The following is a 21,839-nucleotide window of genomic DNA, read 5'->3' as shown; positions in this document are numbered from 1 at the left end:
GATTCTATTTACCAGGTCAAGGTGATGTAAAGAAAAATATACAATTGTAACCCAAAGCAGGGTGCAGTTAGTGTATTATCAAAAAAGAACAGAAAGTGCTACAGAGTGGTCATAAAAGGGCAAAGTCACAGCTCACTGAAGCAAGAGAAAGGGTTTAGCCAAGGATGGACAAGGTGATAGGGATTCTGAAGCATGGGTGGTGATATGCAGGTTTGAGACAGGTGACCCTAGCCAGAGGCAATAATGGATATAAACTGACAAATGGAGTATGTGAGGAGCAGAAATGGTGCTGGCTCTTTGCCAGGGCAGGCTAGTGTTTCCTAGATTCTTAGGGGAGCAGGGAGTCAAGGAGACCATTTCATAAGAGGGAGACCCTCCCTCCATCACAGGCACACAGGTTGGTGAGCCACCACTGCCCCCCACCAGCCTCCCTGACAGCTGGCTCTGCCTGACAGACCACCTCACAGGAGACCAGCAGGGTGTCATCAGGGACAAGGATCGACCACCCACAGCAGCAAAGCATCTGGAACTCCCAGGCCCTGCACAGCCCCATGGGGCCCGGCATGGACTGGAGACAGGAACAACTGCTGAGAGCTGCTGTGGGCATCCTGCTAAGGGACAGGCAGATGAATGGAGGGGACTGCAGAAACCCTGACTCTACCACCACTACCACTACCCCCCGACCCCACCCCCTTCCACCACCACCCCACTCCCCCACCCCACCCACCCCCGCTTTCCTAAGACTCACATCAGAACTTTCATCCTAAGGGAGCCATGATGAGGAGAAGGCCATCGCTAGTTTGTTTTTATTATTATTCAGTATTTTTAAAAACTTAACCTTTGAGCCTGAGCTTATTTTGTAAAACCTACTGCAATCTGATCTCAGAACAATGAGAACCAGGCTGATTCCTTAGGACTGAGTACTTCATCTTGGCCAAATCCTACTTCCAAATACGCCAAAGAGAGCAGGATTGAAAGTCAGGCTTGAGCTCCTCATCAAGTTTGCCAGATTAGTTTAAGACTTTCGAGACCTATTTTACAGGTGGCTAATGGAGGCCAAGGGTACACTTGGGTTGGCAGCTACTGGTGCTTACTGTGCATTACACTGTGCTAACCACTTCCTGTATTCTAGAGTCTTCTTAAGGACCAGCATCTATTACCATCTCCTTAACAATAATTAGGAAACAGAAGCCCAGAGAGAGAGAGAGAAGAATTTTCCCAAAGTCACATGGCTTGATCTTCCAAGGATCCAAGGACAATATTCTTTACCATAGTGCCCCCCCCCCCGTAAGCTCTAGCGTCAAACTGCTTGCGTACAAATTGCTGATTGCACCATTATAGCTGTGTGACCTGGACACATTATACAGTCTCTCTGTGCTCTACCCACATTATTTATATGAAGAAGATAAAAATTTCTAGTTCTGGTTCCAAAATACGCCTTGCCATTTCTCTCTCTCCCTTTTTTTTCTCAGTGTGTAGGTTGCTTCCAAGAATGCAACATGCTAGGTTTTAATAAGTCTGTGCAGAGAGAAAGGACTTACCCAGAGCAGATTTTACTGGAGCAAACCATAAAACACTACACAGTTGTCTCTGTGGTCTTTACCTGTGATCTCCTCATAGATGGCATGGAAGCCATCAAAATTCTTGGAGCCATCCAAATGGAAGAAGATATGGAGCGAGGAGCCCATGCTCCTGATGGGAGCCGGCCGCTCGTTGCCACAGAAACGCTTGATGATGGGGCTGTCGCGGCTGTCTCCATCACGGACCTCCACATAGTCGTACTGGCACATGTAGTCAAACTCCAGGCTCAACATGACAAACCTGTGGGTGGAGAAGATGACAGATGAAACAGGTGGGCCCTGGGCAGTGCTAAGATCCTGGGGCCTCTTCAAGACCTGCCCTTATGGAGATGGATCTCTGCTTTGGAAGACAGACAATAAGCAATGAGAGAGCAGAAAAAACAAACAAACAAACAAACAAAAAAGGCAAATCCAGTGAATGCTAAGCGCCATGAATACAATGAACCAGATAAGAGCATGAAGTGAGAGTCTCATCTCTGACACTGTGGTCAAGGAAAACCTTTCCAAGGGACTTAGTAGACCCTAGTAGAGAGGAAGCAATGCGATGAAGCTAGACCTGTAAATGTCCTGCCTAAGAGTGGTCCAGTGGGGGAATCTGTGAGTGCACTTGGCATGAAGAACTGAAGGAGAATTCAGGATACCGCCAGGGGACATCCTTGAGTGAAGGGGACAATAGCATGCTGCCTGGTGAGGGGTTCAGATTTGATTCCAAGCTCAACAGGAAGCCACTAGAAGGTTTCAACACAAAGGTGCTGTTGGAATTCAGGACCTTAAAAGACCACTCTAGCCACTCTGAGAGGAGGAGACGGTAGCAGGCAGAAGCAGAAGCAGGAACCCCAGTCAGGAGCCTGGACAGAATCCCAGTGAGACGCGTGGTCTGAGTAGAAGGGGGGCTCTGGGGACAGAGGGAGATGGGTGGCCCAGAAATTATTTTACAGGCAAGAAAATAGATTTTGTGGTAGCCTGGCAGGTGACAGAAAGGGAATGACTGATGAGCTTTTAAGCTAAATATTGTGTATATGCTTCCAAGTGTTTTCATGATTATCATTACTTGGGGCCAGAAGGCCCAAGTTTAAATATGGAAAGAAATCAGGCCTCTCTCCTGGGCTGGTAATGTGCTTCTTAATCCTTCAACATTTTATTTTGGGGGCTATTTCTTTTTGGGTCTTCTCCTGGATCATGGAGAAGCTTTTTAGAGGCTCTGAGACAACATCTATCTTGGTCTCTCAGCTGCTGAAATGTTAATATGCAGCATTTAACACCTGCCTTAGCATCCTGGGAGACCCAGTCCTGAGCCCCTTAAGCAGAAGACTGTGACCCCCTAAGTTCCTCCTAGAACCAGCCCTCCTCTGAGAAAGCCCAATTAATCAGCTCACTCCCAATCCCCAGGTCCTCATGGTGTGGGACACCAGCTACCAAGGCCTGCTTTGATAAGGATGGAGAAGGTTTTGCTGGGTCCTTCCAATTCAGGGAACCATGTTGCTCCTCCTGGATGGCAGAGCTGGCCTGCGGGAACTCAGGGTACATTCATCCCCCCAGAAAATGTTTGTTGAAAGTTGTACCCTACAGGATCAGGAATCTCAATCACCTCCGGCCTCACCAAAACTAGAGAAGGGAAAAACTAAGTAGAAATCTTAGGGGTGATGCAGCCACTCTGCTACCCTGGAAGAAAAGAGGGAGGTATTTTTCAGGGGTGAAGAGTAAAGTGTTAATGGTGAACTTGGTCCATGCCACTATGGTCTCCTTGATGCTTCTCAATTGTGACCCCAACCCTTACCTCAGTTGGATGATAAACCCAGGTTTGGCATGAATGGTCCACTCGCAGTGAGCATTTAAGGGGTAACTCTCCAACAAAATCTGACCCTTTGGGACTCGAAGAACCTGGCCACATCCTGAGAAGAGAAAAAGGATTGGGATGGGGAGATTGGGGTCAACACAAAAGAGATGGAGGAAGGAGCCTTTGAACTCATCCCACACCCGTTAGAACAGAACAAAGAGGGAGAAGGGAGAGGGAAACCAATATTTTTTTAAGCATCTATCCATGTATGAGGCCAATTGCACAAATCAATTCATTTAATCCACCCAACAGCTTGGGTAGGGAAGTGCTATCATCCCAGTTCTCCAGTTGGGGAAATAGATCATCAGAGAGTTAAATCAATCACTACTCTAGTCTATAGGTGACTGAGTGGAAACTCAACTCTAACTGAATATAAAGTCCAAGCCACTGTATGGTACCACCTCTCCAAGACTGAGCCTGACCTACCGCCTAGCTGCCTCTGCTTCAAAAAGCAGACTCTCCCTCTACTCCTCTCCCTTGCCCCCTGCCATCCAGTTAGAAAATCTCTGTGAACCTCTCTATGACCATCTATGTAATAAGTGCCTCTGTAATAAACATGTGGAGGGAGAGATGATCTTCAACCACTTGGACAGTATTGATGGTTTTCAGGTTGGTTTTTCTCGCTCCCAAGTACTTTTGCTCAAACTCTTCTGAAGAATACCAATTTTAAAAATGAACATTGAAAACATGGATCAAAGAAGGGCTCCTGGCTTAAGAAAAAGCGGGGTCCCTAGGCCCTCCACCCTCACCTCCTCTAGTCCCTTGAATTACCTCCAAAAGAATCCTTAAGATTTGAAAAACACTGATTTTCTTTTTTTTTTTAATTAATTTTTATTTTTGGTTGTTCAAAACATTACATAGTTCTAGATATATCATATTTCACACTTTGATTCAAGTGGGATATGAACTCCCATTTTTACCCCATATACAGATTGCAGAATCACATCAGTTGCACATCCATTGATTTACATATTGCCATACTAGTGTCTGTTGTATTCTGCTGCCTTTCAGATAAGCACAGATATGGAAGATGCACTCTATTTTTACAAAAGAGTGAGGAAAATGTCTTCAAGTGATTTTATAGGAAAAGATTATTTGGGTCATGTGCATAAATTATATTCCTTAACTGAGGTTGGCAAACCGTGAGGGGGTCAAATCTGGCCTACTCCCTGTTTTTGTAATAATGTTTTATAAATAAAGTTTTATTGGAATACAGAATATCCATTCATTCATGCATTGCTTATGGCAGCTTTTGCTTTATAGCACCAGAGCTGAGTACTTGTGACAAGAGGTAGGAGGCCCACAAAAATAATTTTTTTTATCTAGACAATTACCAAAAAACAGTTTATCTATCCCAGTTCCATACAGAAATCCAGACTGACATCATAAAATAGAGATATGCAGTTATATCCCAACCCTTCCTCAAAAAGGTATAAAATCTCATAGCTAAAAAGAAACTGTTAATATCAGTGGACATTGCTCCATGTCAAGATGGCAGAAGAAACATGCCCACAGTGTCAGGCAGGGAGCCTACACTTCACTTTTGGAAAGCTGGAGCCCTGAGTAAGGCTTAGTACTTCTGTGAAAACTACCACTAGGTTGCATAACACAATAGCTAAACTGTGGAACCAACCTAGATGCCCTTCAATAGATGAATGGATTTTTTAAAATGTGGCATATATCCACACTGGAATTTTACTCAGCAATAAAAGAGAATAAAATCATGGTATTTGCAGGTAAATGATGGAGTTAGAGAAGATAATGATAAGTGAAGTTAGCCAATCCCCAAAAAACAAACGTTGAATGTTTTCTCTGATATAAGGTGGTCGATTCATAGTGGGATAGGGAGCAGGAGAATGGGGGGAATAGACAAACTCTAGATAGAGCAGGGGGTGGGAGGGGAAGGGAGGGGGTATGGGGTTAGAAATGATGATGGAATGTGAGGGACATTATTATCCAAAGTACATGTATAAAGACAGGAATTGGTGTGAACATACTTGGTATACAACTAGAGAGAGGAAAAAATGTGCTCTATATGTGTAATAAGAATTGTAATGCATTCCGCTGTCACATATAAATAAAAAAATTAATTAAAATTTTTGAAAATAAGAAAACCATCTGAAACCAAAGTGTGCATTTAGAGAAGTGTGGTTTTACTACTCTCTTCTGGCTCTAGCCTGCCCATCTCTCCCTATAATCCTGATCTCCTGGCATCAATCCTTGCCCCCCAATTCTATTCCCCACACAGCAGCAAAAGCTGCATGTAAGATAAATAAATGAATCAGGTGGCATTATGCTCTCTTGATCCAAGTCCTCCAAAGGACTTCCCACACTGTCCACTGCCCTGCCCCATGGGCTACCCAGACCCACGCTGGGCTCAGTCCTGTCTACTACCCGCTTACTTTCTCTGCTCCCGTCACGCCAGCCTTCTTTCTGGTCCCAGCTTCAGGCCTTGAACTTGCTCTTCCCTTAAACTAAAAGACTCACGTTCTTTCACCTCCCCTCCCTCTGGGAATTAGACTCACTGCAACTTCTTCAATGAGACCTTCCACTTCCAGCTGAGGTAAGTCCTCAAGGTTCTACAGTCGCCCTCCTGACCCCTTGTGTTTTCTTTTTAACACACATCACTAGCTGAAATTATTTGAGACTATTTTCTTGCATCCTTTGGTAAAACTAGCTTGTATATCTAGCATGGTACCTGGCATATAACAGGTGTTCAATAAATATTTATTAAATGAATGAGTGATGATCTTATTATAAGCCATTCACTGGCTAAAATCTTTACCAATGTCCTTTCATTTAATCCTCCTTAGAAACCTGGGAAAACAACATTCAGTCTCCCCATTTCCCAGGTGCAGAACATTAAGGACAGAGGAGTTAGGTGACTTCCCCAAATTCAGATGGCCAAGAAGCCAGAAGATTCTATAAATCGCTGCACTCGTTGTAAAGTGAAGAACAGAATCTTTGGAGTCTGACTATCTGTTATGGCTTACATATGAGGTGTCCCCCGAAAGCTCACGTGTGATTCAATGCAAGAAAGTTTAGTGGTGAAATGTTGGATTCTGAGAGCCTTAGCCTAATCAATGTATTAATCCCCTCATAGGGATTAACTGCATTGTGACTATAGGCAGGTAGGGTGTGGTTAGAGGAGGTGGTCATGGGGGACATGCCTTTGAGATTATATTTTGTGAGCTAAGCTTAGACTTTCTCTCTCTGCTTCATGATGGCCATGTCACAAGCCACTTTCCTCCACTTTCCTCCACCTCCCGATATCTTCCGCCATGATATTCAGCTTCATCTCAAGCTCCGAGGAATCAAGTCAGCCATCTTTGGACTGCGACCTCTGAAATCATGAGCTCCCCAATAAACCTTTCCTCCTCTAACTGTTCTTGTCAGTTCCTTTTGATCCCAGCAGCAACCAAGCTTATTAAAACACCACCCTCGGTTTGAAGCCCAGCTTTCTCTCCACTAGCTGTGCAGCCTTAGGCAAATTATTCTACCTCTCAGAATCTCACCTGAGTCACATGTGAATTGAAGTGGCACCTCCTTTCACATGATTTGCAAAGGGCTTGAATCAGACTACGCATGAAAAATCCATTATAGAAAAATCAGTAAATGTTAGCTTTTGCTACAGGGTGCAGAGCAGGGGGCTGAACCTTGCTCTGTCTGGTCCTGATGCTGGGTCTTGGCTGGTACGATGAGCTGTCTCAGGGACTTGCTGACCAGCCCTCTCCCTCTCCACTGGGAAGCAGGAAGATTTTTCCTCCTCTTTCTAAAAGAGACACATGATATCTTGCACCCTCCCGGCTTCTGCTTCTTCCTGCACACCTCATGCATTTCATCGCCCACATCTGCCCATCTGCTGCAGGGCTATGGAAGTGTTACGCTGGGTGTGAGAGATGAAAAAAGAAGTCCTCCCGCACAGCCCCCGCCCCTCCAGGACTGGCAGCTTCCCTGGTGGCAAGGTGTTAAATTCCAGCCCCTAAAGGGGGAAAAATATAAGGGGGAGAAATGAATTACAGTAGAGGGGGTAGAGAGAGAAGAGGGGAGGGAAGGTGGGAGGGGGGATAGTAGAGGATAGGAAAGGCAGCAGAATACAACAGACACCAGAATGGCAATATGTAAATCAATGGTTGTGCAACTGATGTGATTCTGCAATCTGTATATGGGGTAAAAATGGGAGTTCATATCCCACTTGAATCAAAGTGTGAAATATGATATATCAAGAACTATGTAATGTTTTGAACAACCTACAATAAAAATTAATTTAGAAAGAAAAAAAGATAAATAAATACATATGATAGTATAGTATAGTATATTTTGACATATTACACATACCTAGAAAGTTCCCTTTCTATATATTTTGTCATATATAGTCTTTTTATGAGGTAAGTTCCTTCTATCCCTAGTTTCTCCAGAATTTTTAATATGAATGGACATTGAATTTTATCAAATGCCCTTTCTGCATCTACTGAGATGATTATATGATTTGTGACCTTAATTCTATTTACGTGATGAATTACATTTATTGATTTGTATATGTTGAACCAACCTTGTATCTCTTGAATTAAACCCCCTTAATCATAAAAAATAAAGTTTCAGACCCCACCCCAAGCAAACCTCCTGCTGGGAACCCCAAGTTAGAACCAGCAGCCAATGCTGCCAGTCTGCTTCTGGTTTCTTCCCTCCATATGGGAGATGGAATCAGTTAGCCATGTCCCTGGGTCCCTCCCCAAATCTAAGAGAAGCTGGTGGCCATCCATTCAGGTCTCCTTGGCAAGTTCATTGGGCTCAGTTCCAGGGTTCTGTGTTGTCTCTGGAAGGCTCAGAGCCCCCAGCCCCACCTGGGAGCCGGCCAAGTGAAAGGCTGGACCACGTGTCCCTTCAGAAGTAGCCAGGATTCTAGAACACAGGCGGCACCTCGGTGCTTCATCATATCATTTCTTCTCAGTCTGAAGAGGAGGGCTGAGTTGTCCCTGAGATGGGAATCACTTCCAACTAAATGGGGACAAAGTGGCCACTTCTTGGAAATGGGCTTGGAGGAAGGGGTATTAGGCCCAAAGACAGAGGAGGAACAGCCCCCTGCTCCCCACATCAAGGAACTCCTTAGACCCCCGCCTCCTCTCCACTCCTGCCTCTACTCGGGGAATTGGCGGGCCTGGGTGCAGAGAAGGCTCACTGCACCTCTCTGTCCAGGGCAGAACAGTGAACACAGCCCAACGTCCCTGCCAAGGAAATGCTACTGGCCAACCAAGCAGGTGGTCCTGAGTCGAAAGACGAGAGCAGGCAAAGGGCCCAGAAGATGTGCTTGGATTCCGTAAAACAGTCTTGCTGCAGGGAAAGGGGTGTGTGTGTGTTGTGTGTGGGTGGGTGGGTGTGTGTGTGTGTGTGTGTCCACGCGCACACACGTGCATGCACAAGGGGATCTGTCCATCAATCCAGACCATCCCCCGGGGTCCTCAAGTCCAGGACTCAGTCTCCTATTCTTTTGCTACAGGACCAAACAGGAGGGCTAGATAGATGAAGCCTGCTTCTACAGAGTTGAAAGGAAATCTTCATAATCTTCATTAATTTCTAAACTAATAAGAGAGCTGGAAGGTTCCCAACAAAAATGAAGCCGCCCCCTTCTCCGCCTTCAGACACAAATTCCGTTATCTCCAGCATCAGGGGTGGGAGGGGATGGCAGGAGAGATGTACCCTATGCTTCTGGGAAGTGGTTTGGGTTTGTTTTTTTTTTAATCTCTCTTAGAAAGAAAAGAAGGACTTTAAAAAGCCATTCAAAGGGAGAGCCATTTGCATTTTCTTTCCTCTTTCAAAGATGACTCAGGAAGCAGATTCATTCTATGAAGCCAGACAGGGGCTGAACCTCAGGTCGTTGCTTCCTAGCTGTGTGACCCTAGATGAGTTCACTGGGATTTTTTTTTTCTTTGAGCAAAGGTGTTTCATTTGGAAATGAGAATAACAGTAGGTCTCTGCCACGTGGCCTTATTTGCTTGTCTTAAGGATTAAATAAGATGCTCTATATAAAGCACTTCCCACAGAATGCTCAATAAATGACAACAAATATTGTTATTGTTCTTGAATCTTGATCGGAGACTCGGACGATTTTGGCACAGGAATCAAAGGGGATGGTCACTGCCCAGGCCCATCAGAGCTGTACCTCATCTCTGGCTGGAGGCCTAAACCCATCTGGCCCCACTGCCCAGACAGTACTGGTGAAGCCAAGGCCCAGATGATGACGTGGGATTGTCCCCTGCACAGGGCCAGGAGCAGGATGGAAGCCTGCCCTTCCACATGGTTTGGCTTGTCCTCCCATGACCTGCCAGCCCTCAGACAGGCACTCCGAGTGACCTAGGGGTGGTCCCACTGGGAGGGCAGAGAGGAGCCAGGGCTCAGCCTCTAAATGAGCATCTCGGCCCTGATGCTTACAAGCTGTGTGACAGCAGGAATGTCACTCAGCCCCAGTGTCACAGTGTCACCATTGTTAACAGGCTATGACGGGGCTGCAGGGAGGGTTAGATGAGTCAGAAGGAAGGTACAGGAACCATGCTCATTTCCCAGTGAGCGCCAAGTGACAGCTCTTACCAGTTCCTTGCAGGGAATTAGCAGAGGTCCCGGAGTGACACAGTAAAAGGCTCACTCAAGGCTTGGCCTGAACCTCAATCAGTTGATTCTTTATAATGACTGATTATTAAACTGTTTACCTCCCCCATGACACAGTTCTTAGGATATCAGGGACATTGTCTTGTTCAAATATATGTATGCATTAAACTGATGTTTCAATTGTTGATTGAATGAATAACTGTACCAAATAAAGATCTCCCTGCAATCAAACCTTTTTTTTTAACTGAACCCAGAAGCATTTTACCACTGAGCTACATCCCCAGTCCTTATTATTATTATTATTTTTTATTTTACTTTGAGATAGGGTCTCACCAAGTGGCAGAGGCTGGCCTTACATTTGCAATCCTCCTGCCTCAGCCTCTCAGGTCACTGCCAATCGAAACATTTTTAAAGCCCCTCTTCCCTATGTCAAATGATCCATCCATTCAATTGAAACAAATGTCCACCAAGAATATTGTCTACCACTCTGCTGCAGAAAGTATTTACTCCCCAAAGTGTCTTCGCACGTACACACACACACACACAGACACACACACACACACACACACACACACACACACAAATGCACATTAAGACAACTCTGCTAATCAAGTTCAAAAGACAGGGTCTGGGCAAGGGTGGTACAAAATGTCTGGTCTTCTGACTATTTGCAGTCTCTTTGCTAGGCTTTAACTTGGCTGATTTCTATCATCCTGTCTTTAGTTTTCTGATCCTTTCTTCTTTGGTAACCAATAGGTTCTTAATCCTTTCCATTTTTTTAAAAAAATCTCAGATCATATATTTATCAGTTCTAGGATTTCCATTTGGTTCTTTATAATACTTTCCAAATCTCTCCTGAAATTCATTGTGTCTTCATTCATTATATTCCTCTTGTCCTGGAGATTCTTTCATACATTTAGTTATCCAAAAGCCTTGGTCTGAAAATTCCAACATTTGGTCACAGAGGGTCTATTTCTTTGGACTGACTGTTCTCTGGGTGATTTGTGGATTATATTGTCTTGCTTTTTCACAGTAAAAAAATGCATCTCTTTGTAAGGTTTTGAATAACCAATAAAAAAATAAAATAAAAAAAATGCATCTCTAAGTTTCAACTTCTCCTCTCAGCAACTTCCTGCACTCCATGATCACAAGACTGGGAAATGGCAAGCTTTTGCAATTACAGAAGTGTGCAATTCTGTGGGGCCACAAATTCTTGAAGCTGTAAGATAGTCTTTATGCCAAACCTAAGACCTGCTTTCTAGTCTTGCCCCCACCTCTGCTCAGAAAGATCCCATTTCAGAAAGTACATGGTGGAAAGGATGGCTTTGCTGTGGGTTTCCTCTAGATTTCAGTTCCACAGGCCAGGTCAGAGGGGCAGCGAAAGTCCACTGGCTTCTCTGCTGGGAGGTGCCCTCCTTCCCTGGCTCTGCTGCTGAACCGCAGCAACTAAGCAGGGAGGAACCATCTTGCTCCCTCGTGCACCTAGGAAGGACACACACCCCTGGATTTTAGATTCTTTCTGATTCCATATTCACAGATATTTGATGGTTTTAAAGAAAATTGTGGTTTTCTTTGGTTTATGTAGTGATTTCTTACTATTGGAGCAGGAGGGGTCTGTCAGGCCTCTATGTCCTCCCCAGAAACTGGGTTTTGACCCAGGAATTCTTTGACAATGTAGAATCTACAAAGCTCCAAACATTAATTCCCTGGAGTCAAAGAGTTTCTCAGACAGAAAACAAGGTATCACTTACCATATAATACTTGTCCTGGGAAGACTACCTCATCACGTTCATATTTAATTTTTCTTCCTTAGGTAGTTGTCTTTTCCTATCTTTCCTATCCAGCCCTATATTAATTTTTCCATCCCCCCCCCTTGAGATAAAACTCACACCAGCAACAACAAAAGAGCAGCTCTGTTTTGGTAATAAGAACAGAATTCACCATTCGTTTTAGCCTATTTAATAGGTAGTCTCACTACACACCAGACCCCATACTGGGAGACTTATAGACAGCACTCCTTCTAGACCTCACAGAAACCCTCTGTGGGGGCCACTATGATCATCCCCATCCTGCAAAGGAGGAAGTTGAGACTGACAAAGACTTAGTAAGTTCGTCCAAAGTCACAGAAGGCATAGAGATTCAAATGCAGGCCCTATGATTCCACACCCAACAGACAAGGACCGCATATTATCATCCTCAATTTGGACCCAACTCTGTATTATTCTTTTCCTAGAAATCAGGTCACAAAAGGCTGGAGTGACATGAGCTGGTCTGCCTGACTTCACCCAGGTGGTTCCACAGTCTCCCTGGAGGATAGCCCCTTAGGTCTGTGACACACCACTCCCTGAGCCTTCAGCCCTCCCTCCCCTTCTCAAATTGGCTCTTCATCCTTCCCCAGGTGGCAGCTGGCACAAATCATCTTCTCTGATATTCTAACGACACAAACATTTGGGGGCTTGGCTTACAGCCAATTCCTCTTGCTCCTCTGCCTCTGTCCAAAATATGACTAAGAAGATAAACGTATTAAGGGCCCTGTAATCTCTCCCCCTAAATCCCTTCTCATCTGGGTTGCTTTCCTAACCTTCTTAGGTCCCCAACATCCTTCAGGGACTGAACTATTGGGACCACTGGGATGCCAGCTGTGAGTGCAGCATCCTGGGTGGCCCTGGACCCTCACCCTGCCCATCTCTTCTGTGGCTAAGGAACTCAGCCTGAAGACCAAGTTAAATAAACACCCCTCCAGGGGTCAGCAGTGGAGGTCAGCAGAGGGGTTCACTTAAGAACTCAACTTTCCAGCCTGGGAAGCACTAAGAGGAAGCCTTGGTTTTGACTTCAGAGACCGGTACCTCTAACGGCCACATTTGGATCACAGACTCAGGAACCCAGATTTCATGAGGAAATGGCTGGTTCCAGAAGCTGGGAAACAGGGGAAGAGATAAACTTGCATTTCCAGGGAACAAGAAAACAGGGATGTGCTCAAAGAATGACGTGGTTGAGCCGACTTGGAGGCTCTTCACTGGCCAAATCTGGGACAATTTGAACATCAAGACAAAAAAAAAAAAAACTTATGATAACATTATGAAACGTAGAAAAATACAGTATAGTAAAAAAGAAAACCATACCTTGAAAACATGATAATCATTCATGAATCCAGATAGAGTATATGGATGTATACCTTCCTGGAATCTCTCTGTAGATAGGAAATTTTTCGAATGAAAAAATTTGGAAAGGAAAGAAAAAACAGTTCTTTCTTGTGATAATAAAATATCTCCAGCTCCTGGGTGTTTTGAGATCACTCAACCCACCCTTGCTGGGCGAGATGAGGTGATTGGTCCTCTGCTGGGCTCTGGCCTCAGGAACTCTGCCCATTTCCTTGAACTCGCTCTAAACTCCAATATAACTTGTGATCCTTTCTGGCCCTTGTCTGTCGCTCCTCCTTCCTAGTAAGTGAGGCTCTAAATGGTACTCAGGGGAAAAAAAATGTCAGTGCCCTACAGGTAGACCTCAGCAAGGAGCCCACCTGCTTGTTACTGGGAAATGGAATTGACCAAATTATGTCATGTGCCTTTATGACTATGTCACATTATGTCCCACTGCTATGTATAATTAAAATGCACCAATTAAAAAATATTTTTAAAAATTAAACAAAAATAAATCTTCCTCCTTCAGGATAATGGGAGGCCTGAAAAGATTGCTTGGGTGCCATCTACTGGTCAAATGCTTGTACTGCCATGTGATCCTTGCTGTGACTGAGCCATGAGTCACCCACGTGCTCAGTTGTCTTTAACACAGAAGGCACCACAATGCCCAGCTCCAGGCAGACATTCAACAAATAGTGAAATGAATAACATCTTCCTATGAATTCTCATACTTAGGCAGTGCCCATAAGAACCTCATAACCTTATCACACTGATGTCTTCTTGGGGTCGACCTACTTAGGTTTCCATGGATGGATTATACATTCCTTGAGGGTTCATCGTATTACTTGGTGACCATCCCAGTACTTCATAGGAAATTTTCCATAAGCACCGTGACTGTGGCTTTTTATCTCCCATCTCTACCTTATTTATTTTTAAAGTTGCTTTTTAAATTTTTTTTTTAAGATATGGATCTTTATTTTATTCATTTACTTATACATGGTGCTGACAATCGAACCCAGCGCCTCGCACATGCTAGGCAAGCACTCTACCACTGAGCCATAACCCCAGCCCCTTATTTTAAAAGTCTTAAAAAACGATTGTAAAACTTATTTTTATAAGCTGTCTCTACCCTTGGCCTCCATTTCCTCCCCTTCCCAAGTTGCTACTGGTAAGGTCCCCAGTCACCTGCCAGCTGTTAAATATAAAAACCTCTTTCCTATCCATGTCCTGCTCTCCTTCTGTCTTATTTGGAAACTCTTCTCCCAGCTTCCAAAACACGGCTCCCTCTTGCTTCTCCCACCTTTCTGGCTGTTCTTTCTCACCTCTTCTTATTTCCCTTCCATTGGTCTCTCTTTCCTCTGTCAATGGCTCTCTGCTGTCTGAGGCTCCAGGGTCCCTGGGGGATCTCAGCTAACTCCCATGAGTGTGTCTTCACCCTCCACAGTTCTCTTAAGCTCCAGGAACCTGTTTCTAAATGCCTGTGGGGTCTCTTACAGATGCTCAGATTCCCACTGATCTCACGTGGGACTCCCCTTCTCTCCCCCACACACCTCTTCTCCTCTATTACCCACTCAACAGCACCCACTTCTACAGAGTTGCTCAGACTAGGAAACTCATGACCCATCGAGGTGCTCCACTCTTCTCTCAGTATGTCAGTGAGTCCTGTTACTTCTTCCTTTAAGCTTCTCTCACATCTTGCCCCCCCCAACACCCCATGTCCAGAACCACTGCAATAGCACTGCTAACCACCACCTTTGACATGCTCTTGACTCCACCCCATGAACTCATTATGTGCTCTAATGTCACTTCCAGGTCAAACCATTCAATGCACACCACCCGCCATCCTCACAATGAGCTCCAAGATCTGCGTCCAGCATCCTATGCCCTTTGCATCTTGTCTCACCTACCTTTCCAGTCTCACTTCCCACCACTCCCTCATACTGCCACACAGATCTAGGCACACCTGACATCACAGGCTTCCCTGAAGACTCATTTCCACACCCTGACCATGCAGCTCCCTCTATCTGGATATTGTCCCTTCTGCCAGCACCTGTGCAAAGGTATAGCCCAGAGCTTTCCCTGCCCCTCATTGTTCTCTGACTTTCTCAGAGCCCTTAATTCAAGCCTCCTTCACACCTCTTCCTAGGCTTCCAACTGCACCTGAACAACATCTAAATTCTTTACCTAACTTTTGTCCCTACAAGGCCATGTATGAATGGACCCCTGCTGATCACCTCAGCTCCTTCACATCCTCCTACCCCATTCATGCACAAAAACAAAGAGCAGTCTTCTATGGGATCCAAAGCAAGAAAAATCCTGAAGTTCTTAAAGACTCCAAAGATCAACAGAAAATCAAAAGCCAAAATAAGAACTCTTTCTTAAACTCCTTTTGAAAGTATTTTTATTTTGGACCTCCTATTAACTCAATAACTAAGGAGCATATGGAAAATAATGATAAGTACAATGCATTCATGGAGTTTTTCCTATTGCTAGGAAGACAACTAATGTTTCACATGCATCTGTCTCATTGAATCCTTCAACCAGCCCTATTATTTCCCGTTTTTAGAGAGGACATTGCTATTACCAAGGTAACCTTTAGTATAGGCAAGGCTACTACTTAAGCCCAGGTCTGTGTCATTCAGATTTTGGGCTCTGATGGATGTTATACATACACACCCAGAGCATCTGGCAGAGGAAGACTAGGGCTAAATCTTACAGCTAACCTACCTGGAAGATAGTCTACCAACTCCAAAATCAAGTTTCCTAAAACCACCTAAAATGGCTTCTAAGTTTTAAACCTGCACCTGAGATTAAATAGCACTTTGGTTTGGGGTTTTTTGTTTTGTTTTGTTTTGTTTTTTCAGAATTTCACTTTTTTAAATTAATTTTTTATGTTTTTATTTGTGCACTATAATTATGCAAAATAGTGGGGTTCATTGTGACATTCACATATGGTAGTCCTTAGCCTCCCTTGGAAGTCTCAATTCTGGTGTATGGACTGAGAGACCAGCACTTCAAAAGTTACCCATATTCTGGAATTCCCAAATACACCCTGACATTCTGACTAAGCCCTTTTCTTCTGACTGTGATTGAATTTTTCAGCCACAGATGGCATACTTCAACCTTTGCCCTAGACACTTGAAACACATAGTATTCTACTATAGGTGGGATCAGGCAAAGAATATCAATCCCACTCCAACCAGCATCTCTATAAACTGGCAATATAAGTCCTGGAAGTACAACTACTCAAAAGGTAAGACCATCCTAACTGCTTCTAATTCAAATAGGTAGCACAAAAAACAGGCTCAATGGAAGCAATGTGCACATTGTTCCAGATACAGACTCTTAGACGGACGTTCAGCACAGGGCACCATCGAGGGAATTTTGGACAGAGAGAGAGTCTAGATTTCCAATCTATTTTCAAAGAATTATTGAAACTCAGAGGGAACTCTAATAAATATTAAGTAATTCTTTGAGATGAAGTAGCTTCCAGAAAGAATCCCTTTATTAGGACAAATATTATACTGGCAATTTGTTGGTAGATTCCAGGAATTTAGCCTGGGATTCAAAAAAATTTACCAATGGAGAGACATATAGCCATCCCTCTCCTCGGTCTATACTCAAAAGACTTAAAAATATCATACTACAGGGACACAGCCACATCAGTGTTTATAGCAGCACAATTCACAATAGCTAAAGTGAGAAACCAACCTAGATGCCCTTCAGTAGATGAATGGATTTTTAAAAAATATGGCATATACACACAATGGAATATTACTCAGCGATAAAAGAGAATAAAATCATGCCATTTGCAGGTAAATGGATGGCATTGGAGAAAATAATGCTAAGTGAAGTTAGCCAGTCTCAAAAAACGAAATGCCAAATGTTCTCTCCGATATAAGGAGGCTGATTCATGATGGGGTAGGGAGGGGGAGCGTGGGAGGAATAGGCAAACTCTAGATAGGGCAGAGGGGTTGGAGGGGAAGGGAGCGGGCAGGGGGTTAGCAAGGGTGGTAGAATATGATGGACATCATTATCCAAAGTACATGTATAAAGACACAAATTGGTGTGAACATAGTTCATATACAACCAGAGAAATGAAAATTTGTGTTGTATATGTGTAATAAAAGTTGTAATGCATTCCACTGCCATTTATTTTTAAAAGGTCAACTTAACTTAAAAAAATAAAATAAAATGCATTACATCCAGACAAAATAGTGCATGCCTGTAATCCAAGTGGCTTGGGAGGCTGAAGTAGGAGGATCACAAGTTCAAAGCCAGCCTCAGCAAAAGCCAGGTTCTAAGCAACTCAGTAAGCTCTTGACTCTAAATAAAATACAAAATATGTCTGGATGTGGCTCAGAGGTTGACAGCCCATGAGTTTGATCTCTATACCCCCCAAAAAAATGCATCACAGATATATTCATTTTTTTTTTGGTACCAGGGATTGAAGGCAAGGGCACTGAGCCACATCTCCAGCCCTTTGAGACAGGGTCTCCCTAGTTTCTGAGGGCCTTGCATAGTTGCTGAGGCTGGCTTTGAACTCACAATCTTCCAGCCTCAGCCTCCCAAGCCATTGGGATTACAGGCGTGCACCACCGCACCCAGCAAAAACAACATTTTTGAAGGCTTATTCACATTTGCTGGCCATTGCCACCACCACTGCCTCTGGAAGGGACATGGGTCATGCTGTGTGTGGATGGCCTGGGCTTCATCCAGGAGAGAGGAGAGCTCAAAGGGCAGATAGAAACCTCCCGGGGTCAACAATCCGGAATGAACAGATGTCCACAACCCAGCAGATGGAAACATAGTTTTGCTTTATAGTCTTGCCTAGAAAGCCCACTGGCCCCACACCTTCCAAAACTCAGATTCCAACAAGATGAACTTTAGTCCCTTGTACAGTGAAACTGTAAAACCGTGTGCATTAGTGACAGAGCTGGTTCCGGGTCTACTTACGCATGCAGTCTCCTCCATACCAGCCGGCTCTGCATTCTGCACAGAAGCCCTTCACGTAGAAGTCGTCCAGGGTGCCCCCCCACGAGCCATTCTGGCAGCTCTTGCATTTTTCAAAAATGGTACAACCTGAAACATTTCCAAGAAGATTCTCAGACTCCATGCTTGCAGGTTCTGATGGTCCGCATGAGAGATACACCTGCTCAGAGACTGGCTCTAGTGCGGCATTGGGACATAGAAAGGTAGCACAGTCCTTAGGAAAAGCTGGAAAATGCCAGGTTTATCAGGATTTAACTAGAGAGTTTAGGAGTGATCCCAACCATCTTCCCAGTTAGTGGCTGATGTTTAAGGTAACATGAAATCGCTTAGAGTAAAAGAGAATCAATCAATATAGTGTTATTTTTCGCTCTTGTATAAATACTTCACGTTTACTGTGAAATATTTAGAAAATTATGACAAATAAAAAGAATTCAATAATAATAATAAAAATAAAACCCTTAAAATCCTAATATCTAGCCAGGTGAAATGGCACATGCCTATAATCCCAACAACTCAGGAGGCTGAGGCAGGAGGATCACAAGTTCAAGGCTAACCTCAGCAATTTAGTGTGACTCAGGAAGCTGGGCATGGTGGCAGCACATGTTTATAATCCCAGCTGCTCCAGAGGCTGAGGCAGGAGGATGGCGAGTTCAAAGCCTCTAAATAAAAGTCTCTAAATAAAATATTTTTTAAAAGAACTGGAGATGTTGCTCAGGGGTTAAACACCCCTGGGTTCAATACCCAGTCCAAAAAAATAAAAATAAAAATTACTAAGAGAGCTGAGGGATATAGCTTAGCGGTAAAGTGCCTCTTGGTTTAATCCCAGCAACACATACACACACACACACACACACACACACACACAAACACCACACGCACGCGCGCACACACACACACACACACACACACACACACACAAACAAATATCCCGTGACCTAGAGAATTCTACCGCTAATACTTTCTCTGCCTGCATACACATACATCATTTTAAAAGCTACACTTGTAACTACATACTGTCCATTCTCTTTTTATAACTCCCTTTTAATTGAATAACAGATAGTAAATGTCTTCTTGTGCCATTAGACACTCTTTCTTCTATCTTTCTATACCCAGAGTTTGCCCCCGGAAACACCCCAAGGCCTGACATAATTCTCACCCTCAAAAGTGCCAGGCAGCCCCACCAGCAAGCCACAGCACAGGGGCTGAGCAATTCCCAGGCATAAATCTTTTAAAATTATGGCCTGTTGAGTGGCTAGGGATAATGAGGAAAGGTATAAATAATTCCTACCCATTTATCAAAAACAGAGCTAATTTCTGAGTCTTCCATTGTCCAACTTGGGGTTCTGGAGCCAATTCTTTAAGGTTCTCAGGCCTTAGAGCCCTCATCTGTCAAACTGGGATTAAAACTGGATCTGCCTCTTAGAATTGTTTAAAAGTAAATGAGCACAGGTAAAGCACCTGGCATACAGTAAGAATTCCCAAGGTGAGACCGTTACTATTCTGCTTCCCCGTGACCCCACCTGGCTTATCCCTGTGATGGCCAATGTCAAGCTTAATTTTCACTTCCTGTGACCCGTCTTTCTATAACAGAGTCAAATCAAGATCATATCTTGCTCAATATTGTATCCTCAGCACCTAATACAGTGCTGGCACCTAGCAAGTGCTCAATGAATATTACTTGAGTGGCTGAGTGAACAAATGAATGCCTCATGAACTGCTCCCGGTAGCCAGCATGTCTTTCAGCATCCGTGAGCTTCTTTGCTGTCAACTGAAATCAGGTTTTTATTGACCTGTAATGTGTGTGTGTGTGTGGGGGTGTATGTGTGTATGTAGTGTGTGTGTGTGTTCCACAGAAGAGACTTGTAGCCCTCTTTCCACACTATACTGAGTTTCCTTTCCCTCCTTCTGGAGAAGACGAATTGCTAATATGATTCATCAAATTCTAGTAAGTCATAAGGCACATGACGGAGTCCCATGGGTACCACTGTGCCTTCCAAAAGCCAACCCCCCCTCACGTGCCAAGCTCCTCTTTAAATCCCTATTCACCATGCTACAGAGGAGGTAAATGGACTCAGAACCTCCCTCCTCAGTGGCTTTGCCAAGACTATTTCTTGGCACAGCAAGTCAGGGTCCTTAAGATACAAGCCACAAAAACCAGTCTAGTGATTAACATGAACAAGGCCATGATCAAAGACAAGAGGTAGCACACAGATTGCCACAGGACCCGCTGCAGGCTGCCCAGCCTAGAACCACATCGGCCCACTGAGGACCATGGTGCTGCTAGATGCTGCTGGATGAACAATGCCAACCCTAACATTGGTGTCCCTCAACCTTTATGGTCCTGCACCACCCCCAGCAGAAGAGAGATGCTCATTGTCTACCATAATGGTAGAAATGCCAACTAAAGCCACACTGGATTCCGTGTTCCACCTATGAGACTGGCAAAAGTCCAAAACAACACATTTTGTTGTAAAGCTTTGAAAAAAAGAAAAAAAAAACAGCACCCTCACACACTGCTGGAGTAAAGGCCAAATGTACAGAAAACTATTTGGCAAAGGCCGGAAAATGACATATGCACTCCCAAGGGACCCACTGACCCCTCTGCTAGCAATGTACCTCCAAGATACACTTACAAAATACAAACTGATGTGTGCAAAGTGTATTCACTGCCCATACAGTGACCATCCCTAATCTGAAAACTGAGGTCCAAACTGCACTAAAATCCAAAATGTTTTATGCTTTGACATGGCACCACAAGCAGAAAATTCCACATCTGACCTCCTGTGACAGGCAGCAGCCAAAATGCGGGCATACTGAAAATATTTTGTAACATTACCTTCAGGCTGAGTAAAGGGTGTATACAAAACATAAATGAATTTCATGTTCAAATTTAAATCATGTTCAAGATATCTCATAATGTAGACCCAAGCATTACAAAATCAAAACAAATCGAAAATACTTCTGGTCCCAAGGGTTTTGGAGAAGGGATATACAACTTATAATAACAAAAGTTTAGGAACAACCCAAAAGTTCATAAATGATGGTCACCCATATAATGCAGTTATAGCAACTGTGAAAAAAAAAGAAAAAGAAAGAAAGAAAGAAAAGAAAAGTGAAGATGGCTTTATATTGATATGGAGTAATCTCTAGCTTTTCATGAGAAAAGGAAGATAGCATTGTTTATAATAAAATATCTCTTGTGTGAAATGGGGAAAGATATATATATATATACACACACACACACACAGTATATATATATACACACACACACAAATACACACACACACACCATATATATATATATATATATATATATATATATATATATATATATATATGTTTTTTCAAACATGGAAAACAGTAAGCCACTCTATACATCAAATAGGTGGTGATACTAGAGATTGAATCCAGGACAGCCAGGACAGCTTCATGCATGCTAGACTAAGGCTCTACCACTGAGCTACACTCTGAGCCCCTTTTTTATTTTATGGGACAGGGTCTTGCTAAGTTGTCCAGGCTGGCTTCAAACTTGTGATTGTCTTTTTTCTGCCGCCCAAGTAGCTGGGATTACAGGCACGCCCCACCACGCCTAGCTACATCAATTGATTTTGATTGGGAGGGCATCTAGAGATTGAACCCAGGGCCTCGCACATGCTAGGCAAGCACCACCAAGCATAAATCCCAAAT

General features: G+C 43.8%; 1 protein-coding gene across 1 annotated transcript in view; it reads right to left on the bottom strand.

Annotated features, from left to right (window-relative positions):
• Window positions 1-21,839, bottom strand: part of LOC143389118 (inactive serine protease PAMR1-like) — a 74,442-nt gene that overhangs the window by 29,714 nt on the left and 22,889 nt on the right. The window contains exons 3-5 of the mRNA XM_077108403.1: window positions 18,117-18,242; window positions 3,358-3,472; window positions 1,604-1,821 (exon numbers count right to left, since the gene is read on the bottom strand). Of these exons, the coding sequence (XP_076964518.1) occupies window positions 1,604-1,821; window positions 3,358-3,472; window positions 18,117-18,242 (459 nt within the window). The remainder of the gene's footprint in view (window positions 1-1,603; window positions 1,822-3,357; window positions 3,473-18,116; window positions 18,243-21,839) is intronic.

The sequence above is a fragment of the Callospermophilus lateralis genome, unplaced genomic scaffold (genome assembly GCF_048772815.1).
Source record: "Callospermophilus lateralis isolate mCalLat2 unplaced genomic scaffold, mCalLat2.hap1 Scaffold_66, whole genome shotgun sequence".
Taxonomy (NCBI): Eukaryota; Metazoa; Chordata; class Mammalia; order Rodentia; family Sciuridae; genus Callospermophilus; species Callospermophilus lateralis.
Note: the sequence above shows the minus strand (reverse complement) of the source record. Positions and strands in the feature narration are given on the sequence as shown.